At 44.8% G+C, this 23,309-nt stretch overlaps 1 protein-coding gene across 2 annotated transcripts in view; it reads right to left on the bottom strand.

The window, feature by feature from the left end:
* Positions 1-1,000: 1,000 nt before the first annotated feature.
* The window catches only part of Epas1 (endothelial PAS domain protein 1), an 89,646-nt gene continuing 67,337 nt past the window's right edge, over positions 1,001-23,309 (bottom strand). For both annotated transcript variants that reach the window (XM_013017968.1, XM_013017967.1), the window contains 10 exons: positions 17,472-17,578; positions 12,239-12,386; positions 11,418-11,632; positions 10,231-10,424; positions 9,626-9,736; positions 7,649-8,154; positions 6,775-6,901; positions 6,442-6,559; positions 6,034-6,210; positions 1,001-3,304 (listed from right to left, as the gene is read on the bottom strand). In XM_013017968.1, the coding sequence (XP_012873422.1) occupies positions 3,153-3,304; positions 6,034-6,210; positions 6,442-6,559; positions 6,775-6,901; positions 7,649-8,154; positions 9,626-9,736; positions 10,231-10,424; positions 11,418-11,632; positions 12,239-12,386; positions 17,472-17,578 (1,855 nt within the window). In that variant the 3' untranslated portion in view covers positions 1,001-3,152. The remainder of the gene's footprint in view (positions 3,305-6,033; positions 6,211-6,441; positions 6,560-6,774; positions 6,902-7,648; positions 8,155-9,625; positions 9,737-10,230; positions 10,425-11,417; positions 11,633-12,238; positions 12,387-17,471; positions 17,579-23,309) is intronic.

Genomic DNA, 23,309 nt, shown 5'->3' with positions numbered 1-23,309 from the left:
CCAGAAGTGGTGCTGTGGCTCAAGTGGTAGAGTATTTAGCCTAGAGCAAAAATGCTTAGGAATTTCAAGCCCCAGGACCAGCACACACAGACACAAAAATACAACCTGAAAGTTTAAGTACAATATTGGGGAAAAGATAAGAACAGTAGACATAAAAACGGAAAGGAGGCTTAAAGGTTTAGTTAATAGAGACAAGAAGAATTTTCTGTTTGAAAATGCAAACAGCCATATCATAAATATAACTAAGCAGATGTAGGGTGTTATAGAAGAAAAACACTAGCCAAGATCAGATTCCATTTCCATTTCTCCTATAAACAAGCTTCAAGTCACTCTGAGTCTTGCTTTCATTGTAACCCCCAGTGCCCACAGCTAACAAGGTACCATAAAACCATAGGATATGGCCCAAGGAGACCTCAGTGTGAGCAGAGGTAGTGCTGGTTCTCCCACTTTAACCCACCCCCTACCAGATTACAGCTGGGAGACTCTTAAGAGTGAGACTTAGGTAGTTGCATTTGAAATCTGGGGCCTATCAGGCCCATGCCCAGTGCTGGGCTTTGTTTCTGGATGAGATTAATTTTGCTCTCCCCATCTACAATCTATCCAAGGAAGGCATAGATCGAATCAGGACACCCCCAAACTGACCACCAGAGCCCAGTCTAACTTTTCTTTTCTCTTGTAAAACTCTAGAGATCAGCATGGCTCTCAAATCACTCTTGGTGTTTTAATAAGGTAGAAGCCATGACTTCCTTCCTTGGATTCCTTCCAGCATACAAAGAAAGGGCAGATACCAAGATACCTCAAGAAATATGGAAGATACAGTAGTATATAGCTTTTGGAGTAAAAGCAGTTGCCAAATATTAGTAATACTCTTTCTTTCCTTCACCAGTCAGTTGTCTGGTTAAGGTCAGTGCCAGTGTTCATTACCTGCAAAGTATTTAATAAATACTTCACTTTCCATTGGGTGTGATCAACCACAGGAAACAAGGGCCACCAGCAGCAATAAGATCAGAATACTTTAATAAGATATCAGTGTCAAAATACATTTCCTTATAAAGTTAAGCTTCCATTCAGTTATAATGTCAGTAGGAATTCAACAATATAATAATGTTCATGAAATTGTTACATTGACAGGTAAGGTTAATATGAAGCTTGGAAAACTTTTAGAGTGTTGTTTTTTAAAGTAAAACTGCAAGGGTAAAATGCCCTTAATGCTGAGGCAACATACACAGGAAATCAAATACCAGCATTTACATGTCAGTAACCCTTCAAGTTCTGCTGCTGTGTGCCAGCCGAACTGTGCTGCCCAAGGATGACTCAGGCAACACAGTTCCTAGGTAATTTTACTCCTATAACTCTGATTGTTTTTAAAGTTTGTTTTTGGTTTGGGCAGTAAGGCCCTCTGGGCTTACCGAATTCTAGGCCTTGAGTGCTTTGTGTGTGTCTGTGTGTGTGTTTAGAAACTTCATACTATACTCATAACAGAAAATCTTCATGTTGATTGGTATCTAAAAACTAAAAGGTGTCATCCCTCTTCTCCAGTGAGTTACAAAGTGCTCTGGGAACACTATTTTCAGTGCTTCTTACCTATTCCTGTCACTTCACATGACAGAGACCTCAGCCAGGTCCTGAGGCTAGGAGCCCAATCCTCCTTGGAGGTCTGCCTGCTGCTGGCCAGCAGGGGGTGCTGAACCTCAGCCTTCAGAGTCCTCTTTCTGAGGGTACTCTGCCTGCAGTTTGAGGGGGCACCCAGGGCTGGGTGCCCTGGATTTGGCACCCTCTCTCAGTCTAGCTCCAGGATTGTGAGCTAGGAGGACAAGAATGGGTCCATTGTATCATTTCTGAAGCCTCTCTTGCTTCCACGAATTCCCATCAAAACCATTTCATGGTAGTTCTGGAAATATCTGAATGTGCCATATGTGAGACCACGAGAGTCACATAGCTCAGTGCACTTGAAGGGCTAGCAAGACAATCTGAAGAAAAGTTAAAGCACGTCCTCTCCCTTAGCATTTGTCCCACCCCAGCCCCAACGTGCCATCACACCCTCTTGGCAGTAATAATAATAATACATACATACACACATAATACACAGAGAACGCGAGGAGAAGATAGCTCACAAAGCTCCCACTTAATGATTCCACGTTTTGGATTGTTTGTCACACCTATGGCATATCACAAAAGTAGAAAGCCAACAGAGAGAGAAAGAGACAGATCTTTCATCATGTTAGTACAGGATTGTGGGAGTATTGTACAAATCTGCAGTATCAGCAACACCAAGAAAAAAAATAAAATTAACAGCTTAAAAAAAGATTACTTAAAGTGATTGTGTGAGCAGGATTCCATTCCCATTTCTAAGTTTTTAGAATATTACAAAGTACCCATATATATGATAAACACTTAACCCAGATATAAATTTTCCTTAAAAAATCAGTATGCTTTTGAATAATAATAATAATAATAAATCCACCAGCCATTGGGTGGTATAGGGGAAACCACCAAATAGTTCAGAGAAAGCCACACCGTGCAACTTTTCACAGGTAACTGCATACCCAAGACTTCACCCTTCACAATGCTTTTCTCCCCAAAAGTCCTATCAAAATTAGAGCAAAGAGTTGGCCTAAATAAAGACACTGAGGTTCACAATATGCTGATTAGTTTTTTTTTCTTTTAAAAAAGAGAAAGGCTCTGAAAGGGAGACGCCACCAATCAAGCTGGGACAGCAAAATCCTTTTTGTTTCTCTTTGGCAACAACAATTCCAAAAACTTTAGTACAATGAAGCCAAAGCTTTCTCTACAGGAGAGCCAACATCCACCGCCACACTTGTTAATATGGAGGCTAGGTGTGTTAGAGATCTCTGGGCAACATAAATTAGAAATTATTGAAGGTGCGGAGGGAAAAATTATTGTCAAATTGAAGAACATCTTCATTGACAGCAAAATGGAGCAGTAAAACAATGATGTATTTTTAAAAGTAAGGGTAATAAAATGAGCATCTCAGAAAAAAAAGGCCACTGCTGGGTGACCTGGGCAAATCAGCCAGGTAAGTACATCTTGTAAGAAGTGTGCTGGTGTTAGAAATACCTAGTTGCAAAAATAGATGTAGAGTGAAGCTGGCAGGACGGCATTGGCAGGGCGTGCTGGGTGAAGGCCCTGGCTCAGGTGGCCTGGTCCAGGGCTCTGAGGAGATCCCCTCCTTGCAGGAGTGTGGAGCTGCCGGGCACGGGGACATTCACCTCACAGTCATATCTGGTCAGTTCAGGCAGTAGGTAGGGCTCAAACGAAGGACCCAGCAGTCGGCTTGCTATACCTGCAAGAAGGGTTGTTGCCATACTTTAAATATCTGTATTACATACTAGAACACTAGAAACCAGCAGGATGAAGAGGGTGCACTTAGAAAGGCATTTCAGGTTTTCAGGTCAGGGGTTCTGGATGGGGTAGTGTGTGTGTGTGTGTGTGTGTGCACCTGTGTGTGCGTGCATGCATACACCAGAACTGAGGCTTGAACCTAGGGCCTAGGTGCTGGCTGTTAGCATTTTCTGTTTAAGGCCAGTACTCTGCCACTTGAACCATAACTCCACTTCTGACTATTTGCTAGTTAATTGGAAATAAGAGTCCCGTGGACATTTCTGCCCGCGCTGGTTTCTAATCATAATCCTCTGATCTCTGCCTGCTGAGTAGCTAGGATTATAGGTGGGAGTCATATCACCAGCTCCTTGCTTTGGATGAGATAATCTTAATTTCCCTGTGTTCCTTCAATGCTGTCTTTTCCATGACCTACTCCCAGCTTGGGGGACAGGCTCAACAAAGGACATGTCTCAGAAATGCTAACATCCAAGGAAGCAGGACAGACAGGCAGGGCTCTGAGATGGGAGAGGCTGGGTAGAAAGGCCCTCACAAAGCATCCTGCCTTCAGAGGATGAAGCTTCAGAAAGAGCTAGTTAACCCCAGGGGTGCCAGTCCAAGGCCACTGTGTGTTACAGTAAGGACTTCTGGAGGGAATTTAGAACTACCTGTAGTCTGTGCACATGTATACCACAGAATACACATGTGCACATGTGTCTAAGATTTAAGAGACTGAAACTGTCCTTTCACCACGCTTCTTTTTACCCCTGGACCATTCTCAGCTGAGTAGGAGGATAAAGGGGAAACTCCAAGAGGCACCCAGGCCACCCCCGGAAGTGGGGCTCAGTATTGGAAAGCAGCTCTTCATGCTGCTTTTCAGGGTGAACTGCTTTCTCTTCCTTGGGCATATCTACAAAAACTCATCCATGGTGAGCCTTTTCTTCCTGGTCTTCTTGGGGTTCATGCCTGCTTGCCCCATTTGCTTGTACTCCTATGGATGGAATGTTAGGATGGTATCAACAGATACCAAGGCTTACTATGCCTTGTTCATTTCTGACATAAGAGGGAAAATGACTGGAGTTGAAAAGATGGCTTTCCTGTGATTTCAGTATTTGAGGAAATCTGTGGGATTCATGCAAGGAGAACAATGCTAGCTACCACCCACTGTAGATATCTGTCACCAGTACCCCAACTTGATGCAAAGCTTTCCTTTAAACTTCTTGGTTTGGCTAGACAAAAAACCATGCCTGAAACCAGGCTCATGCCTGAAATCTTACTTATCTCAATAAAGCACAAAAAAGGCCTGAAATGGAGCGGTGGCTCAAGTGGTAGACCACCAGCGTTGAGCAAAAAAGCAGAGTGCCCAGGTCCTGAGTTCAAGCCCTAGTACCAGTGCCCATAAAAATTTCCTGGTTTTGGCACGATCCCATTAGTGAAGAGCAGAGCTGGAATTGAAGTCCAGAGTCCAGGGGTTCTATTGCCTGGGTTTTGAGCACAAAACTGTAATTTTCCCCAAACTATACCATTGAGGACAAAAACCTGATATGTTTTCCCACAACCACAAATTATGCTCATGCCAAAGAGAAACCTTTTCATGAAGACATGGATATTTCAGCTGAGCCTTCTAGACTGGCTTTCTACCGAGCCCCAGGTCACCATCCTGGCAATGTGCCCTCTATGCATGTGTTCAACTCCTGCCCAAACAGCACAAAGCCCTGGTGTGCAGGGAGCTTTAGCAATGTGGCAATGTGACTGGACTCTGCAACTCTTAGGTAGCAAGAACCCTGGAGGTGACATGCTCTCGGAAGGTTCTTTCTATAGCTCTGCAGTCAGATGACCCTCCACCCCCCACTGCAATACTTCTAGGGAGGGAGACACTGCTCTCTCCATGTAACTGCTGTTCTAAGGCAGCAAGCGTGTCCTGTGCTGAGCCAAGATTTGCCACCCTGCAATGTCTCCCTCCATGCCAACTCTGAAATTCTTCCCACTTTTTTTGGTCAGTCCTGGGGCTTGAACCCAGGGCATGGGTGCTGTCTCTGAGCTTCTTTTGCTCAAGGGTAGCACTCTACCACTTGAGCCAGTGCCACTTCCAGCTTTTTCTGAGTAGTTTATTGGAGATAAGACTTTAACAAACTTTCCTGCCCAGCCTGGTTTTGAAGTGAAATCCTTGGATCTCAGCCACCTGAGTAGCTAGGATTACAGGTGTTAGCCACAGGAGCCCATCTCTTTCCCCTTCTTAACTCTCTCTCTTCTTCAACAGTCCCTCACATATCATAGTTGTGAACCTTTCACTGCCATGCCCTTCTTTTTTCTCAGCCTTCAGGATGCAGAACAAATTGGTATTCCCAGGTAGCTGAAACAGTCTCCAGCCCCCTGAAGTCTGGATTCTTTCTTTCAGCTACTCTAGTCCAACCTAGGAGGGCCTGGTCCTTCCCTATACCTGACACTGTGCAGCTCCGGGAAGAAAGGAGAGGTGGGCTTAGTGCTGGAGACACCAGGCCTATGTGGGTGGTAGATTCCCATAGGAAGTACCTGCCTTGGTGCCTGGGTACTGGGCAGGGACTCTATGTGGACAATAGGGTTAAGTCCCTGGAGTTTTTCCAAATGCTGAGCAGCTAGCTATGTGAGGAGCAACCTGCCAATCACCCCCACCCCACTGAACCCTGGGATATGTGCCAGCTCCTGCGCACCCACCTGACACCTTGTGAGCTGATGGTGGCGGGTTGTAGTCTTGGTACTGGGAGGCGTAGCACTGTGGAGGGAAGCCATTTTTGGCGTTCTCCCCAGAGTTCAGGGCTGATGGTGGCTGTGGTGGTGGCAGATGCCGTAGAGGCTGGCCCAGACCTCGCATGGGGTTTTGGATGAATTCATCTGGAAGATCAAGGCCTGAGCATGAGCATGAGGTCATCTGGGTTCATGAAGCCCCCAGTATCCCCTTTCCCTTTGTAGAAGGCATATGGGGCCTGGAACCACAGAACCCAGAGCTCTCCAATGATGTTGACACTGGCTTCTTCTAAAGTGACTCAGAAAGCCAGTGAATAGTCAGGCTGTACCACGAGTCCCCCAGCCCACCACCAGACCCCTGGGTCCAGGTCTACTCACCAGGGGGCACATTTTCACTCAGAAGCTTGTCAGGCATCAAAGGGCAGGTCCCTCCTCGGAAGCTCTTCATGCGTTTCCACATCAGATGTGCACTGCTGTTACTGCCTGGAGGATCCCCCTGCATGTGTGAAGGGAAGATGTAGACAGAGGGTTAGTGGCTCATCAAGTGGCCCCTGTCTACCCTCTTGCTCTCTTCTGAGTACCAGCTGAGATGTCCTTAAACGTAACTCAGCCTAGTGAGCTCTCACCTGGGAAGCCTGAAAGATGCAGTATATATATTTCCCATATGCATATCTGCCCCACCTCCCCCCAGCCTGCCCCTTGTGAACTCACCCCACTCATGTCCTGGAAGGCCTGCTCCTCATACTCCAGCTGCCGTTTCAGCTTCAGTTTGTTGGATAGGGCTATCATGGCTGGACTCATCACATCTGGGCCCCGGGACCCAAAGTCTTTTGCAGATCTGCCATGCCAAGAGAGTGATGTGAGGGAGTCTGGAGGGCCTAGTTGCCTGGGGCCTTCACCTGGATCCAACATGCATGCCCAGGGCATCTGAAGGCTGATCTGTATCTTAGTTTCCTCTACCTGAACAGATGCTGAGTTGCTCAGCACCTGTCTTTCCTCCTCATGCTCATCTCAACATGCCCATGCAGGCCACAGGCCTGCCCTCACATGTGTCTGTCTGATCTGTAGGAGAGTTTCTTTTATCCAGCTCTCTGCTCCTCAGCTCTGACCGAACTGATCTGCCTGGAAGATACTAACAGCAGACAGGAAAGGGAAAGGAATCTGGCACCAAGTCCTCAGAGGCCATTTCAGTGGGAGTACTGGATAGGAAGGAGTGAGGCGTGTGTCTTCTCATAGTTTTCAACTAGAGTTTCCTAAGATCTGAGAAAACAGTCACAAAAATAATTGTCTGTATTCTGTGGTGCAGGTTAAGAAAGGCCTGAAGAAAGACAAAACCCTCATGGCTCTCAGCAAGCAGCTCCTCTCCCTGCCTGTGCTCAGTCTCTCATGATCTCCTCCAGCCTCAAAGATGCTCATCCTATTCAAAGCCAAGCTCTCAGAGTTCAGAGGTAGCATGGACCACGAGCTACAGTGAAATGGGAGGGGGAAGGGGGCTGGGACTGGAGCCTCCCTGGAATGGGTTTCTATTGGTCCTCATTCCACCCAACACAATCTTTGCTGATACAGCCAAACATTGGCCACTCACCTCATTTTGAGCATGGAGACATTGGGCAAGGCAATGGGGGGCCCCAACTGCGATGGCCCCAATGGTGGTGTCCCCAAGGGCTCGGCATGCTGATCCTCAACAGGCCACTTTGTGGGCCCGAAATTTAATGGTGGATCCGGGGGCCACTGTGTGTTGGATCTGCCTCCCATGGAAGAAAGAGGGGTTTTGGCCTGGCCACAACACGGTGGCAGGGACCCCTTGCTCCCAGCATCGAAGAAGATGGAAGACATGGGCCAGTGCTCAGGCTCTGTCTTCTTGCTCTCCAGCTGCTGCCGGTACTTGTCTAGGAGGAAGGGGCTGTGAGAGGCACTGGGGGCCAGCGGCTGGAAGATGCTGGTCATGGCACTGAAGCAGTGCTGGGGGGTGGGCTGCGGGCTCTCAGGCAAGTGCGGCTCCTCTGGGCAGATGGGGCTTAGCTGGAAGTCTTCTCCATCCATGGGGATGTAGGGTGCCAGAGTCTCCAAGTCCAGCTCGTTGAAGTCGGTCTGAGAAGAGGCAGAGTAAGGGCAAGAAGGCTGAGTAGGTTGGTGTCCCTGCCAGGTCTCAGCCAGAGCCACACTTCTTAAGCACAGCTTCCAGTGTCACTCCTGCTCAAACACCTCTAATGGATCCCTGTGGCCTCCAGGAAACACTCAGACTTGATCATTTAGCAAGCAAGGTCTTCTGTCAGAGGACCTGGCCTTTCCATGCTTGTCCTGCTTTACCCTGCACTGTGAGTCTCTTCTTTCCACCAGTGTCACTTCTATACCCAAACTGAAATTACTTCGTTTCTTCATTTCACTTGTCTAGACCACCCAGCCTCTTCTACAAATCTGCCCACCCTCTCCAGCTGCAGTAGCTGCCCCTTTTTGGCTATCCTGCAACACGCTGACCTGCACTTCCCACTGTGAATGTGGGCAGGGGACACGGGACCCACACAGGCTTACACATGCAGTAGTAGCCAGGGCGCATATACAGACTCTAGTAGAGTACCTAGTAGGCTCTGGTGGCAGAACAACTTCCTTGCATTCCAAGAAGTAGATATGGGTTCCCTGTGTCACAGTGGACAGCAGAGGGAAGATGCAGGAGGAGAAACAGGATATGGACAGAATGACAGGCACTGACTGGCATAATATAGTTTTAAAATACAGCTTCATGGGACAGGTAAGGCTTTGTGCAGGTAGGATAAAGGCACAGGCTGAGGGACAAAGTGGGACTGGGGTTCTATTAAACACATACCCACCCATCCACTTCATCCATTTATATCTTTTGTACAAGAACATGTAGTTTTTTTGGAATAGCTACATTCATAAGAACCTGCATATAAATAGAATTTGTCAATCATGTCTTTTTTTGGGGGGGGGGAACTGGAGGCTTAAATTCAGGATCTGGGTGCTATCCCTTAGCCTGAACTTTGGGCTTGGGTGCCATTCCAAGGCTAATGTTCTACTACCTGAGCCATACCTCTATTTTCTGGTTAATTCAAGATAAGAGTCTCATGAACTTTTCTGACCAGGCTGCTTTGAACACAATCCTCAGATCTCAGCCTCCCGAGTAGCTAGGATTACAAAGTGTGAGTCCACCGGCACCCAGCTCAATCATGTCATTTTAAAATACATTTAAAATAAAACATTTTTAGAAAACTCTAAACAAACAGTTTGTGACAGGAGGGACCCTGAAGTTCAGGAATGTTTTATGACTTTGGACATGCTTTCTAAGAGGAGAGCTTGCCTAAAAGAACACTTCTGTGGTGTAGTTTTGGTTTACTCATTGGAGGCTGTCATCCACAAAAGGAGATGAACAGTTGAAAATTAAACACTGAGGTGCTAGATTAACATAGTTAAGAAAAGGATGGGAGAAACACAACAGAAGACCTCCCCCCCCCCACCAGTTCTCTTTTCCCTAAGGATCTCTGTGGGAAAGATTATGGCCAGCAGGTCCCAATGTGTCCCCTTAGGCTGCTGCATAGTTACCAACCTGTGTGTTACACTGGTCCTTTGCTTCAGTGTCCAAGGCAAAGAGCTTTTCGATCACCTCAATCTTCAGGTCATCCTGCAGGGATGTGTAATAGTCTTCAGGGCTGCTGGGCTGGGAACCAGGAAGGAGAACACTGAGTCAGACATAGTATTCGTGTTCCCAGAACAGTGCACAAAGAGAAACATGTTCCTGGACCCACTTATTTCCATTCCACCAAATATTTATAGAAGGGCTATTATTTATGAGCTGTGTGACTTAAGCCTACTTCTCAGTGTCTCTGAACTTCAGCCTCTTCATCATAAAAATGAGGCTTCTTTCACTTCCCAGGGTATCTTGAAGAGCAGACAGGATAAAGACTATGTTTGCTGGGGCTTTGCAGCTGTAGCACTAAGCTCTGCACAGGTACCCAGTTAGTTGCTTCTAGCTCTTTCAGACTTTCCCACTTGGACTGGGGTGGTAAGGATATATCAAAAGCCAATGAACACCTCTGATTCCTGGTAAGCGAGTGTCCCGGCTCTGTGGTAACTTAGGAAGGAGAGCAGCACCCTTTTACTCAGGAAAAGCCCACCCTCCCCCACATCCTTGCCCAGAAGGTGGAGGCTCACCGTGGAGCAGCTGCTGTTGCTGCTTGTGGCACTGGGGGTGCTGCTCCCCGGGGCAGTCACCTGGGGCACAGTGAAGGAGGGCAGGCTTCCAGCCTCACTCTGGACACTGTGGTTCCTCAACTCTGCAGTCCACGGCTGGCCTGGGGGCAGGACAGCCTTGCCATAGGCTGAGGACTCTTCAAAGCTCTGGTTTCCTGTGGAAATATTCCTGATGAATATCAATGACCAGAAGGTTAGATGAAGCCCACAAGATGCACGAAGGGTTCTAAGAGAGCCAAAAGCAGGTCTGGGGCTTAGCTAGGACAAAGAGCCTAGAGCTGGGTATATGAGTCAATGGACTGACTCCCTAGGAAGCAAGGATGTCCCAAGAACATTTGATTTTGAGACTACACTTCTTAGGAGCTGCCCTTCCCTAGAGAGAACAAGGAAACAAAACAGATGGATCATCTGACTTAATACTACACCAAAATGGGGCTGAAAGATGTCTTGTGCCAGGACCTATTGCCCTTAACAGTTCTCTGAATTTTGAGTTTCACATGGGGCAGGTGCAGGGGCAGGGTGGGTTGTTCTAGCAGGGACAGGAGAGGGCAGCATCTGGAGGAGGAGGCTTCTCAGATTCACTTCAAGGATATCTCCAGGATGAGAGCAGGGGAAGGGCTAAGAGGTCTGCAGGGACCACAGTGGCACCACCCAGAGAGATCCATTCATGCTCTCATGAAGTCAGGCATTTGAGGGCTTAGCCCTGGGTCTACTTCCGTTTTCCATCCCCGTATCTGGAACTTTCCCTCCCTTTATTCTATCTTATCCCTCTGCCTGAGTAGGCAGGCTGTTTTTCAAGACCTCTTTGGGGAAGAAAGGGGAAAAATCTGCCCTCGCTCAGGGACAGCAACATTCATACAGCCTCAAAGCAGACCTCTCCCTTCTCCCTCCCTCAGCTCAGACTCTCATGTCTCAAGAACAGAACCCTCAGGAAGTAGTCCCTATGATGGTTTCCTTTGGTGCTTCATGAGATCATATTAGGAAGGTCTAACTCAGTGGCTAGGGCATATGGTTCTTTTATGCCCAGCAGAGGGATAGCCAAATGGTTAGCAAGATGTGGAGAAAGGCCAGATAAACTCTGGTTTAGGGAGAAATAGGGCTGAACACCAAGAGGTTCCATGGGCCTAATGAAGCCAAGAAGCACTGACCAAAATCCAGAGAGATGATGGCATCCCCAGGGGTAGGGGCCAGCTGGGCCAGCTCCTCAGGCTCCTCCTTCAGCTTGGTGAACAGGAAGTTACTCTTCTCAGACACAGCCACATCACCACTATTGTCAAAGATGTTGTTCATGGCCATCAGGTGGGGCTTGAACAAGGACTCAGTCTGATCCATGGAGAACACCACATCGTTCTTCTCAATCTCACTAATGGGATGAGAGAGCTGTTTAGACCTATGAAGATTTCTAGAAAAATCCTTCAGTTCTCCCTAGCCACATAGAAACCCTGACAGCCAAGCCACTCTGACCAAAAGATGGGCAGAGCCACTATGTTGGCATCTTGTAAACAGTCACACAAGGCTAAGACAGGATTACTATACATGGAGATTTTTTTTAAAAAAGCAGACTCTTTGGAACTGCATTGAGAATGGGGTACATATGAGGCCTGGCTGCTTTTGCCTCTGTGTGTTTCACCTTGGCAATCAATGTCTCTGATGATCTGAAGATAAGAGAGTATGAGCAATTCTCTCACCTAAATCCTCAATTCAGACAATATTAAGTATCTACTGTGTGATACCTGTGTCCTCACCTGGGTTAGAGAAACGGCACAGTGACAAATAAAGGAGAAAGGACAGAAAGACTCCCAAGAATACCACTTTTCCCAAGATCTCCATGTAAAGTCCTCTCAGTCAGAAGGATCTGAACTGTAGACAGCTCCAGGATACATTGTCCAGGGTTCTGAGAGGTTTGGTTGTTCCCTGGGACAATGGTTCTCAGGCCATAGGGTCTGCCAACCATTCCCCAGACACTCACCTCAGGACGTAATTGACACACATGATGCACTGGGGCTGCAGGTTTCTAGGGTTGTAGATGACAGTCCCCTGGGTTTCCAGCCACACGTAGCCTCCATGCTTTGCGAGCATCCGGTACTGGCCACTCACCACCTGTCCCTTGGTGCACACTAAAGGAGGAGAAATGGGGTCCAAGATCAGAGAGGTAGGGGAAGTATGCACAATGGGTACAGAGACCCTACTGGCAGAGTAGTCTGCAAGTGCATGAACAGATCATGAATGGGACCAGGGAAAACAATCTGAGAGGGAGCTTCAAGTCCATCTCAACCAACTCTTCATTTTAAACAAAGCAAAAGGAAGTTACCAGAGGATTCACAACTTGACAGTGGATGATCAGTGAAGGAGCAACCCACCCATTCTAAAGTTTTGCAGCTGCCTCTCACAGCATTCATCAACTCAGTTTCCCAGCCCAGAGCAGCTGTCATCAGAACAGAGAGCAGCACCTGCCCCTGTCCCCACAGGGTTCACATAGAGGACGCCCCTGACCTGTGCCAGGTGGTCATGGTTTGCCAGCAGCTTGGAGAAAGCCTCACCTCAATGTGTCCTGGTGCTCGTAAACAGAAACAGGCTCATTTGCTTTTAAAATTACTCTCTTTCACTTTTATCCAGCTCATCTCTTAGGCCTGCCATCTTTGGAGTCAGATCAGGGGAGGATGGACACAGGCAGCTTCACTCTCCAGCTGGAGACCTTTATACTTCCCCCAGATGCCCAGCAAGGCTGTCTGGCTATGCCTTTTTCGTTTCTTTCTTACCTTCCTTCCTACCTCCCTTCCTCTTTTTTCTTTTTTCCTTCCTTTCTTTTTCCTTCTCTCCTCTTCTTCCTCCTCCTTTTCCTCCTCTTCCTCCTTTTCCTTCCTGTTCATTTAGCATGTGTTTTTGCTGTCTACAATCACTGTGGCAGGTCCCATATCCCAGACTATCTTATTCTGCAATACAGAATGCTCCCTTTGCTTTCATGAAAAAGGAATTGATAAATCCTTTTACATGAAATCAAGTCATGTTAGAATTTCTGGTAGCTCTCAGAACTGCCCATTTATGTTCATTTCTTGGGATTTTGTTCTTCAGATACCCAGCTCAGATGCCTCTCTCAGTCATCGAGAACTGGGGAGAGGCATGATGGCAGGGTTAAGAAAACTAGCCTGGGGATTTTGAGGTGGGTACAATCCTTGGTTGGATATCTTTCTCTGCAAAACGGGGTATTCATAATAGAAGTCACAACAATAACTGTCATGGTATCCAGGGCACAACTGCTGCTTGTACTGAGGATCAAATATACTTTCCTGGATGACTGACAATAATGTATAATGTTAATATGTATAGTGCATAGTCCATCACAGATTTTATATATTTGTATATGTGACTAGGTGCTCCATGGGAGAATATCCAGATTCTCTGTAAATATAGTTTCTCCAGTTCTCCTGGTAAGGTCCCAGGCTACCTCCCTATTCACCAGCTCTGTATGGTAGAGGATGCAGTTTGCTTTATATTAATGAAGACTGCAAACCTTTATATTTATGTGTGTATGTGTACTCATGTGTACACCAGTACTGAGGCTTGAATTCAGGGCCTTGCCTCACATTCTCACTCAGCTTTTGTCTTCTCTGCTCTCCTTCTCTCAGTGCCACTGACCCTCACCTGCTGAAATACTATGATTCTTGCATAATTTCAAGTGCCTGGAGTTAACTTGTTTAGATGGTTCCTGATGCAAACCAAATTCAAGGCTCTTATTCTTTTTGATTAAACAATTTAGCAAGCAAAGTTTTAACTGCATTTCTAGTAATTGCGGGCAAGGCCTGGTCTGTCACTACAATATAATTCACACCAGCATTCTAATCATCTGCTCATTAATACCAGCCTTGGTGAGGGCCTGCTATTTGCTAGGGAGATAGGCTTTTTATGGCCTTTAATCTTGTTTCCTTAAGAGCACATAATGTCTTCATACAACAAAGAGAAGCCACTGCCAGCCCTCCTCTGAGACTAACAATGTCTGAATTATTAATCCATTTGTAAATAATAGCTTTCAATTATCTAAACCTGTCTGAGGACTGAGCTTCTGCAGCCATTTCAATGGGAAACATGTTCAGGTTGAGATACAACATATAGACACAGGTACATGTGAGACACCAGTATGTAAACCTAGGCCACTCTCCAACTTGAGCTTCCAGTGAGCCACAGAAGGAGTGAATCTGTATTGCAGCTTTATCCACAGAAACCCAAAGACAAATGAGGGAGGGGGAGAGAGAAAAGAGAAGGGCAAGAAGGAGAGGGAGAAAGGGAGGGAGGAAATGAGTAAGAAAGGGAAAGAAGGGAAGCAGGAAGGGAGGGAGGGAAAGAGAAAAAGGAAGAGGGGGAGGAGGGAGAAGGAGGGGGAAAAGAGAGAGGAGGGACAGATTGATGGAGAGGGAGAGAAAAGGGAGAGGAAGAGTGAGGGACTCTCTCATAGTCTCTCTCTCTGGGGAGACTGTCTGCTGTTGTAAGTGACATTAGCTATATTTCCAACACCCGCAGATTTTGCTTTGCTAGATGTAGGTCCTGCTGGTTGAGCACAAGGTTCTGAGCTCAGGGCAGCTTAACTTGGCTCCATTGTTGGAAGAAGGGAACCTTGATTTCAATCTGGGCTATGAATTACCCATAGGTGTGCCTAGTGCTTAAATACAGATCCAGTACAAACAAATGCAGCAGATCCCCTGCTCCCCTCGAGTTAGCAGAAAACTGATAGGACAATTTTTTTTTATTGTGAAAATACTGTAGAGGCGTTACAATCACAAGGGCAAGATAATGAGTACATTTCTTATCAAGCATTGTAGTCTCCTCCTTTGTTTCCCCTTCCCATCTCATCCTTCCCCCACCCCACCCCCACCCAACCCTCCTCCTACCAAAGTTGTAAAGTTGATATGACAAATTTTTGTCTTAGCTCCTTTGATATTAAGTAAGTTACAAGTAGGGGAACAATGCTTTCTTTATGCCTGGCGGAAGTCATCCCTGTTCCCTCCACAGCAGATTCTTCTACACCTCTTTTGCCTCAGAAGATAAAGCACAATGCTGTCCTCCAAACATTCCCAGAAACTTTCTACATTTGTCCATTTGGCTTCCCTCCACCACCCTCTGCCCCGCCCAGGCTTGGAAGGCTGGCTATTCCCTTAGTTTTGCATTGAAAGGCAAAGAAATCCAGAGAGTTAGGTGCTGGAGAATCAGCAGGTTAACTAGGCCCACTAAGCCCAGTGCCTGCCTGTTAGCCTAACTTGGGAACAAGGACTCTCAGAGGCCACAAAAGCATAGGGAATCCAAAGGGAAGGGAGAAGCCACATTCTTCAATCTCTAAGCTTACATTTGTGTTCATAGAGCACCTCATCCTTTGTCTCTTTATTCAGGCTGGATCCAGATTATTATTTTTTTCATTTATTTATTTTTTATTTTGTCAGAGGGCACACTGGGAAACTTCTCTGATATATCATAATAGTCCCTCTCATACTGTCAGATCAGATGAAACTCAAGTCATAAGGAAGAAACAGACAGGGCAATGAGAAAGAGACCTCATTCCCTAAGAAAATGAACTGTGCTGGCACACAGTTTATATTGTTGCCACAGTATGTTAGCTTCTCTGAGCTCCAACTGCTCTGACTGCAGGACTCAGGGCTGGATTTCCAAACAGTGGACAAATTGCTATGTTTTCACTTCCTCTATTGCCAAGAGGGATACTGGGGATCTGCTCAGATTTTACCCATTTTTAATTTTACCCATTGTTTTAGTACTCTTATATTCTCCTTAGCACCATGGGGTGTGTTTGGAAGATCATTTCCCAAGTATCATTTTTTGGTTGTGGGCTTATATTTAGTGCTTGTACTAAATGAGACACTGTGAGAAACACTGAGGTTAAAGGTCTGAACAACCTAGTTTCTAAGGAGCTCACAGTCTTATTTTATCACAGAAACAAGATTCCTTAGGATAGAGATTATTCTGCTGAGGACATGGCTTAAGTGGTAGAGTGCCGCTAGTCTCTGAGTTTGAACACCAGAACTACAAAAACAAAAACCTTTTTTATTTCCCAGTGGACTGAGTAGAGGGTTATAAGCCCACACAGTCCTTGCCTGGTTATAGGTTGTAAGGATTTGAGGAAATCATCCTGGATCACCTAAAGTCAGAAAGCCTAAAAGGGGAAGCTGGCCAAGTAAATCCTAGAACTGCCTTGTCCAATATGGTGGCCCCAGATCAGGTGTGTCTGATTAAATTATTTTAAACTTTAAAAGTTGAATTGTTCTGCTCAACAGGTATTTTTTAGGATATGTTTTAAATTTATTTTTCACCAGCTATATTTCAAGTACTGTAAAGACTACATGTGTCTTGTACAGATGTACAGCATTACTATTGTAGTAAGTCCTAGAATCCTTTAATCTTCTAAGCTATAGAATAGAGTTCCTATAGGCCAACACTTTGCTGTTTCAACAGCCTCCCCAAGTGAAATTTTTTCTTTAGACATAAAGCCCAGACTGACCTGCAACTCAAGATCTGCCCTCAGTCTCTCAAGTTCTAAGATTACAGGCATGTGACCCCTAACCTGGGCTTCCTCCTCTAAAGTTACACTGATGTAGCAAGCAAGCTCCAATAGAACTATGCCTGTCTGAACACCTATGTTTAGTTGGTTCCAGACTACCTTCTCCTTTGTTTTGTCTCATTTTTCACTGTCCAATTCAATTGTCTTTTGTTCTTTCCTTAACTCCCTCAGGCCTTCTCTTCTATGCACAGATGGACTCGCAAGTATAACTCAGATCCACATTGTTGCCATGTATTATTGTTGCCACATATTATTCTCCACAGGATTGTCCCAGAGGACAGTATAGATTGTTGGCTATACAAGAGGGCTTAGGAGAGGTAGACTGTGGGACTGAGATACTGCCCAGCCTATTGTCTCCAAACTGGACCTAGTGGAAGGGTTGTTTTCTTAATTGGTCTGGAAGGTTGGTGGCAGCTTTGGTTCTCTATCTTGAAAGCCTGTTTTAGCTACCACCTGAGATGGTTGCTCTGAACTAGAGGGGTAGGCCCCATCTATAATCCTGGTTTGACACCAATCCAGGCAGAAAGGGTACCCTTTTTGGTACCCTCCCCCATAAAAATATGGTGGCAATCTGGTATAGCCTTCCACGGGAGGCTAGATTTCATGAAAATGAAGATGCCCATGAGATACTTCTGGAACTTACAGTTCTGGTGGCTTTTGGTCATGTTCTCTGAGTCCAGTGCATGGTAGAACTCATAGGCTGAGCGGCCAAGTAGCTCCTCAGGGTGGTAACCAATCAGTTCTGTGATTCTGAATTTAAAAAAAAAACCATGTCACACGAAGAGAAATGAACACAGGAACTTGAAGAAATTAAACCCAGAAAAGAAATAAATTTATAACACTCAAATTAACACAATCTAGACCTCTTGACCACACCATTTACTCAGTCTGCAAACAATTTGGATCCACCTCAATTGCCATGGTCCCTTCCCCGACCCCTACCCTACTGAACGCACATGCTTGCTCTCCTAGAACCACTACAAGGGGTTCACACAGCCCAAACCAAATGCCTGTAGCTGTGTAGACACACAAGTGCCTAGGAGCAGAACAAGAGAAAAAACCTAGGCCTCTTCATTATTAGTTCAAACTCATTCTACAAGACAGTGGTACCCAGCAAGAAGTGGCAATTCTATGGCTCAAATGAAGAGACAGTAGAGTGAGAAGGAGCCCAGTAGTGTAAGCCATCTATGCTAAAGCTTTGCTTCCTGGATGCTTCTTCTCAGGTTGCCATCATGAGTTCATGACTTCAGGTGCCCTCAGATATTACATGTGTCTTCCATGGCAGTTTTTACTCATTCGTCCCCATCTCAGAAAAGAAGGGAGAGTAGGGGATACTTAGGGAGAAACATCACAGTCTTCTTTGGTACACAGGAAGCTATGCCAGGATAGGACAAGGCTATCCTGATTGCCACTGACTTTGTTTGGTAAAGATGGCTAGTTTGGACGAGAAGTAGGCAGGGAAAAGGCAAGTGTGGAGAGCCAGGAAGAACACCCAATTCCTTAGGACCTTTGCTCTGTGATGGATGCATTGGAACAAACAAACCCTGCTTAAGAACCACCACAGTGACATTACTCCACATCAGACCTAATGTTATTCTTCATTATCTCTGCCATCATCTTCATGAGTTTATTGTCTTCTTTACTTACTCTATCTCAAGTTAGAATGGACACTGGAGGCTCATTATTACAGCATATGCCTCTTGCTGTGCCCATGCTGGGCAGGTGCAGAAAGCAGAAACACTAGCTGCTTGGCTTATTCTCTCTACTCTTAAATCTCCTCTAAATGGAATAACTTTGTACACAATTGTCAGACTATGCCCTCAAAAAGTACTGCCTCCATCCTGCCACAGCCCTGGCTCAGTATTGACAGTCAGCTAACCACAATCAAGGGCTAATTGCCCAGTTTCCCTCCAGAAACCAAGTCTCTATTTCCAGGCAATCTGATCTTGAGCTAACCTACAACATGTCACACATCCTCTTCCCTGGTACCCAATCCATATACCTCCTTGCTTTACACCAAACTCACTCCTACAGCCAGGCCCCCCAGCCTCCCAGCTCCTCAAAGCTCTAACTCTTGTAGAGCTAGCTTGAAGTCTCATTTTCCACAAACCCTCTTCGATTCCTTCCGCCTTCACTACTGCCTCGCTAATGAAATCCCAAAGGGCATGCAGTGTTACAAATGAAGACGCGTTTGTCTTCTCACATCCTAGGCTGTCAGCCCTTGAACTCAGGGCTTCACTTTTGCCTATTCTATAATTGGAGCTTAGAGTATCTGAGCAGTAGATTTTTCTGGATCTCAAGTTAAACTAGAGACCTATCTATCTCAGCACTACCAAGGAACCTGAATGCTAATGATCTACTTTTCTTCCTTGAGTATACTTGCCAAATTGCATTCTGTGTGTGTTCATACACACACATATAACCTCCATCAACCCATAATCCTCAATCCAGCCTTTCTCAAGTCTATATATTGTACCATAGCAGCAAAGAAGAGGTGAGGTTCCTACCTGTTTGAGACTCTGGAGTTTAAAGCCTGGGTCAAAGCCAGGAGGCTTATGTCTTTGCTGATTCAGCCCTAGGGAGATTTTTTTTCAGCAAAAAGCTAGTAGCCACTTGTATCAGCCAGTTGGTATCATAGTGGGAGGATTTTCCCCTTCACTTGTCCCTGAACTCATTGGCCATGAACCTATTCCCTGTAGCACGACACTGAGGTCAGCACCTAATAGTGCCTTAGCTGAGGTTCAGTTTGGCAGAGAAGAAGGTGACAGAACAGGGTTGGCCCTGTACCATATCATATCATTTTTCTGTGGGTCAAACACATTTCAATCTTAGCCTGGGCATCAGAACTGTACCAGTGGCTCTGTTAACAAGTTGGCCATTTTCAGGCTCACTGCTTTGATAGATAAACTTGCTTTCACTTCTGGGCAGGCCAAGAATTTTCTAGAGACTCTCAATAATGCATCTACAGGCATTCTAGGAAAGATATGATTGTATTTCCTGAAGGAATTAAATTTCCTTTCAAGATTAGGATCTTTAAATGAAAATGTTACAAGTAAATATTATAATCAGCCTCATAATAAGATTTTTTTAATCTAATTAATGTATCATCTGTTCAAAGGCACACAATGGACATGTTTTGGAAGTGGACAAACAAACATAGATTTTGGAATTGCTAGATATCTTCCACTAGCAGCTTTCATTTATCTTGTCAACTAATATAAATATTTAATGTCTCCTTCATTCCTTTAAACAGACTACCATAAAAACTGGGAAATACACATAACCCAAACACAATTGAAGAACATTTGAGTTGTCAAACTTCACAAAGCCAGGAAACCCCATCTTAAAGCTAATGGTCACTGGCCTCTATCTGCAGGCATGCTGACGCCGGCAGGGAGGTTAATGAACCACACTTGTTTATAGGGTCAGCTACTATAGCACACAGGGTCTTCCCTACTCCCTTCCCCAAGCTCTGGACCAGCCAACAGAGTTGATAAGAGTTGCCTCCTTTTCATCCATCAGGGAGCGGGGAGAGAAACCATTTCTTTCTTTCTAATTAAGGATCCTTGACTCAGTGGGGGAAAAACAATCAGAATCACCTATAAATTTAAAGTTCAACTTGGTAGGGCTCTTCTGTTTTAAAGGAGAGAGAAACTTTGTAAAAGAAACCTAATTTACCCAATTTCAAAAGGGAGGACAACAGAGGATATCCTATGAGAATAAAGTAGAAAAAGCAGTAGGTCCAAGACAAAGTGCGAAGATATAGAGGCAGCTACACAGAAGTAGATGTTGAAGGAAAAGAGAAAGTAGAAAACCTAGGGGGAAAACGGCTTGTTAAGTTTTGAAGTTAGTGTTTTCCCAAGCAAGTGTGTAGGCCAGGTCTCTGACTTTGGACTTCAGAGTGAGATGTGCCTGTGAAATGTGAATAGAGTTATTCATTGCCCTTAATTGCTCATTATTTTAATGCCTAGAATCTGTTCAAAAGCCACTATCTAGAGTTAAAGGCTGTCCCTTCAAGAGGCAGGAGAAAGCAGTCCCATTCCTATGATGGTTTGTTCTTTTTTTGTTTTTTTTGGAGGGGGGGTGGTCTGGTCGTGGGGCCTGAACTCTGGGCCTGGGCGCTGTCCCTCAGCTCTTCAGCTCAAGGCTAACGCTCTACCACTTGAGCCACAGCGCCACTTCCGGCTTTTTCCTTTTTGCTTATGTGGTGCTGAGGAATTGAACCCAGGGCCTCATGCATGCAAGGCAAGCGTTCTACCACTGAGCCATCTTCCCAGCCCCTGGTTTGTTCTTCTCACCATGGGCTGCCATAGGATGTGCCAGTGTGACTTCATACTCTACTTTCTCAGGACAAGGAATGTCTGAATGCAGATTCTACCTCTATTTTCTACAAGAGTATCATATCTGCTAAGTAAATTAATCATGTAAGTATGATGATTAAAGAACATTTAAGCCTGGCACCTGTAATCCTAGCTACTTTGGAGGCTGAGATATGAAGTCGTGGTTCAAAGCCAGCCTGTGGAGGAAAGTCTGTGAGATTCTTATCTCCAATAAACTTGGGGAAGTGGTACTGTGGCTCAAGTGGTAGAGTGCTAGCCTTGAGCTGAAGAGCTGAGGGGTAGCACCCAGGCCCAGAGTTTAAGCCCCATGACTAACAACAACAACAAAAAGAACATTTAAATTATTTATGGGGAGGCAGAGGTTTGCAAGGTTTGATTTTCTGTTTTCTTTTGTTTTTGTGCGAGTCCTGGGGCTTAATCTCAGGGTCTGAGTGCTGTCCTTGAGCTTTTTTTAAACTCAAGGCTAGCAATCTACCACTTGAGCCATTTTCAGCTTTTTGGTGATTAATTAAAGAGTCTCATTGACTTTCCTTTCCTGGACTGGCTTTGAACCTAGATCCTCAGATCTCAGCAAGAATTCAAGTTTTAAGAAGTTTGTTAGCATTTACTTGTTTTCTAAAAAGTAAAACTTATACTAAAGTCATCTCTTTCCTTCAACCCTTCTGGCAATTCTTGATTCACGAATACTGGTTCCTAAACATGCTAATAAGCTTTGACTTCTCATTTCCTTAAATATATATTATATAGACAGTTCATAAACTCAGATTCCAATACCTTGTTGTTTTTAGTTTATTCAGGTTTTACTTATTGAAAATACAGTCTTATGTCTTGGATTTTCTGCAAATATGACCCAGTTTTGGAGACCTATTCAACTAGCTTTGCCTATCATTATCCAAAACCTGTATCAGTAAGAGAAAATGTGCCTGAGCTATAGTAAGGGTGAAGCAGATCACATAGAACAGTTTTTGAATTGTGAAGTCTATTAAACTTTGAAATAAGTTCCAAAGAGAATGGACATGGTAAAAAACATTTTGGAGGGAATTTTTTGAGCACTGCAAACAAGACAAGAGAACACATGAGCATTTCCCACATACTCAGATATTGTTGGGGTGATTTCCAGAAAGTAGAAGGAAGTGATCAGCACATTAAAGTTCCTCCTTACTCAAGGATATAAAGAAACACTATCTTTTCTCTTAATTAGGATGTATAGAAAAAGGCTAATATAGGTCAGGAAAAATATTTAGAATAGGCTATATACACAAAGAACATGTATGTATTTCTGTCCTCCTGAAAGACTGCAAGTTTAAAGATGGCATCCCTCCAATAAAAAGATGAAAAAAATAACTTACTAAATTTGCTTACTATACAATAAAGAGTACAGTATTTTACTATTTATTTGCTGGAAATCAGTCTAATTTATTCTTAGACTTCAAAATACCTTCTGGCTGTGTTGATATATGTATGTTTCACAACTCACATCTCTATAATTTTCTTCATTGGTAATCTCTTTATGGCCCTTCCTTTGACCATCTTTACTGTTCTCAACATCTTTGATTAAAATGAATTTACCATACATTTTAGGTATAGAATTTGGAATTCAGCAATCTTAACTTGCTGAACTGCAAATACTAGTTTTTATTACATCCTAAGTTCATTCAATTCATTGGCAAAAGATGGTTGTCCTTAAGTTTTTTTATCTGCAAAGATTAAATTATCCTCTTTTTAAATTCTTCCCCCCACCCTCCCATCCTTAGGCTTGAACTCTGGGCCTGCGTGCGGTCCCTGAGCTCCTTTACTCCTGGTTATTCAAGGTTAGCATTCTATCACTCGAGCCATAGCACTACTTCTGGCTTTTTCTGTAATTTAATTGGAAATAAGAGTCTCACAGAGTTTCCTTCCTGGTTGGCTTTAAACCTCCATCCTCAAATCTCAGACTCCTGAATAGCTAGGATTATAGGTAGGAGACACCATCACCTGGCTTAGTTTAAAATTTTGACTGTAATTTTGATACTGATTTCTCTTTTCCCCATGATGCCCTATCCACATAATTTGATTTTGTACTTTATTTCTAAGATACAGAAAGACTCATAGAAGTCACAAAGTCAAGTGGTGGTACAAGCCAGTTAGACATTAGTCTTGAT

This window comes from Dipodomys ordii, unplaced genomic scaffold, assembly GCF_000151885.1.
Source record: "Dipodomys ordii isolate 6190 unplaced genomic scaffold, Dord_2.0 Scaffold37, whole genome shotgun sequence".
NCBI lineage: Eukaryota > Metazoa > Chordata > Mammalia > Rodentia > Heteromyidae > Dipodomys > Dipodomys ordii.
Note: the sequence above shows the minus strand (reverse complement) of the source record. Positions and strands in the feature narration are given on the sequence as shown.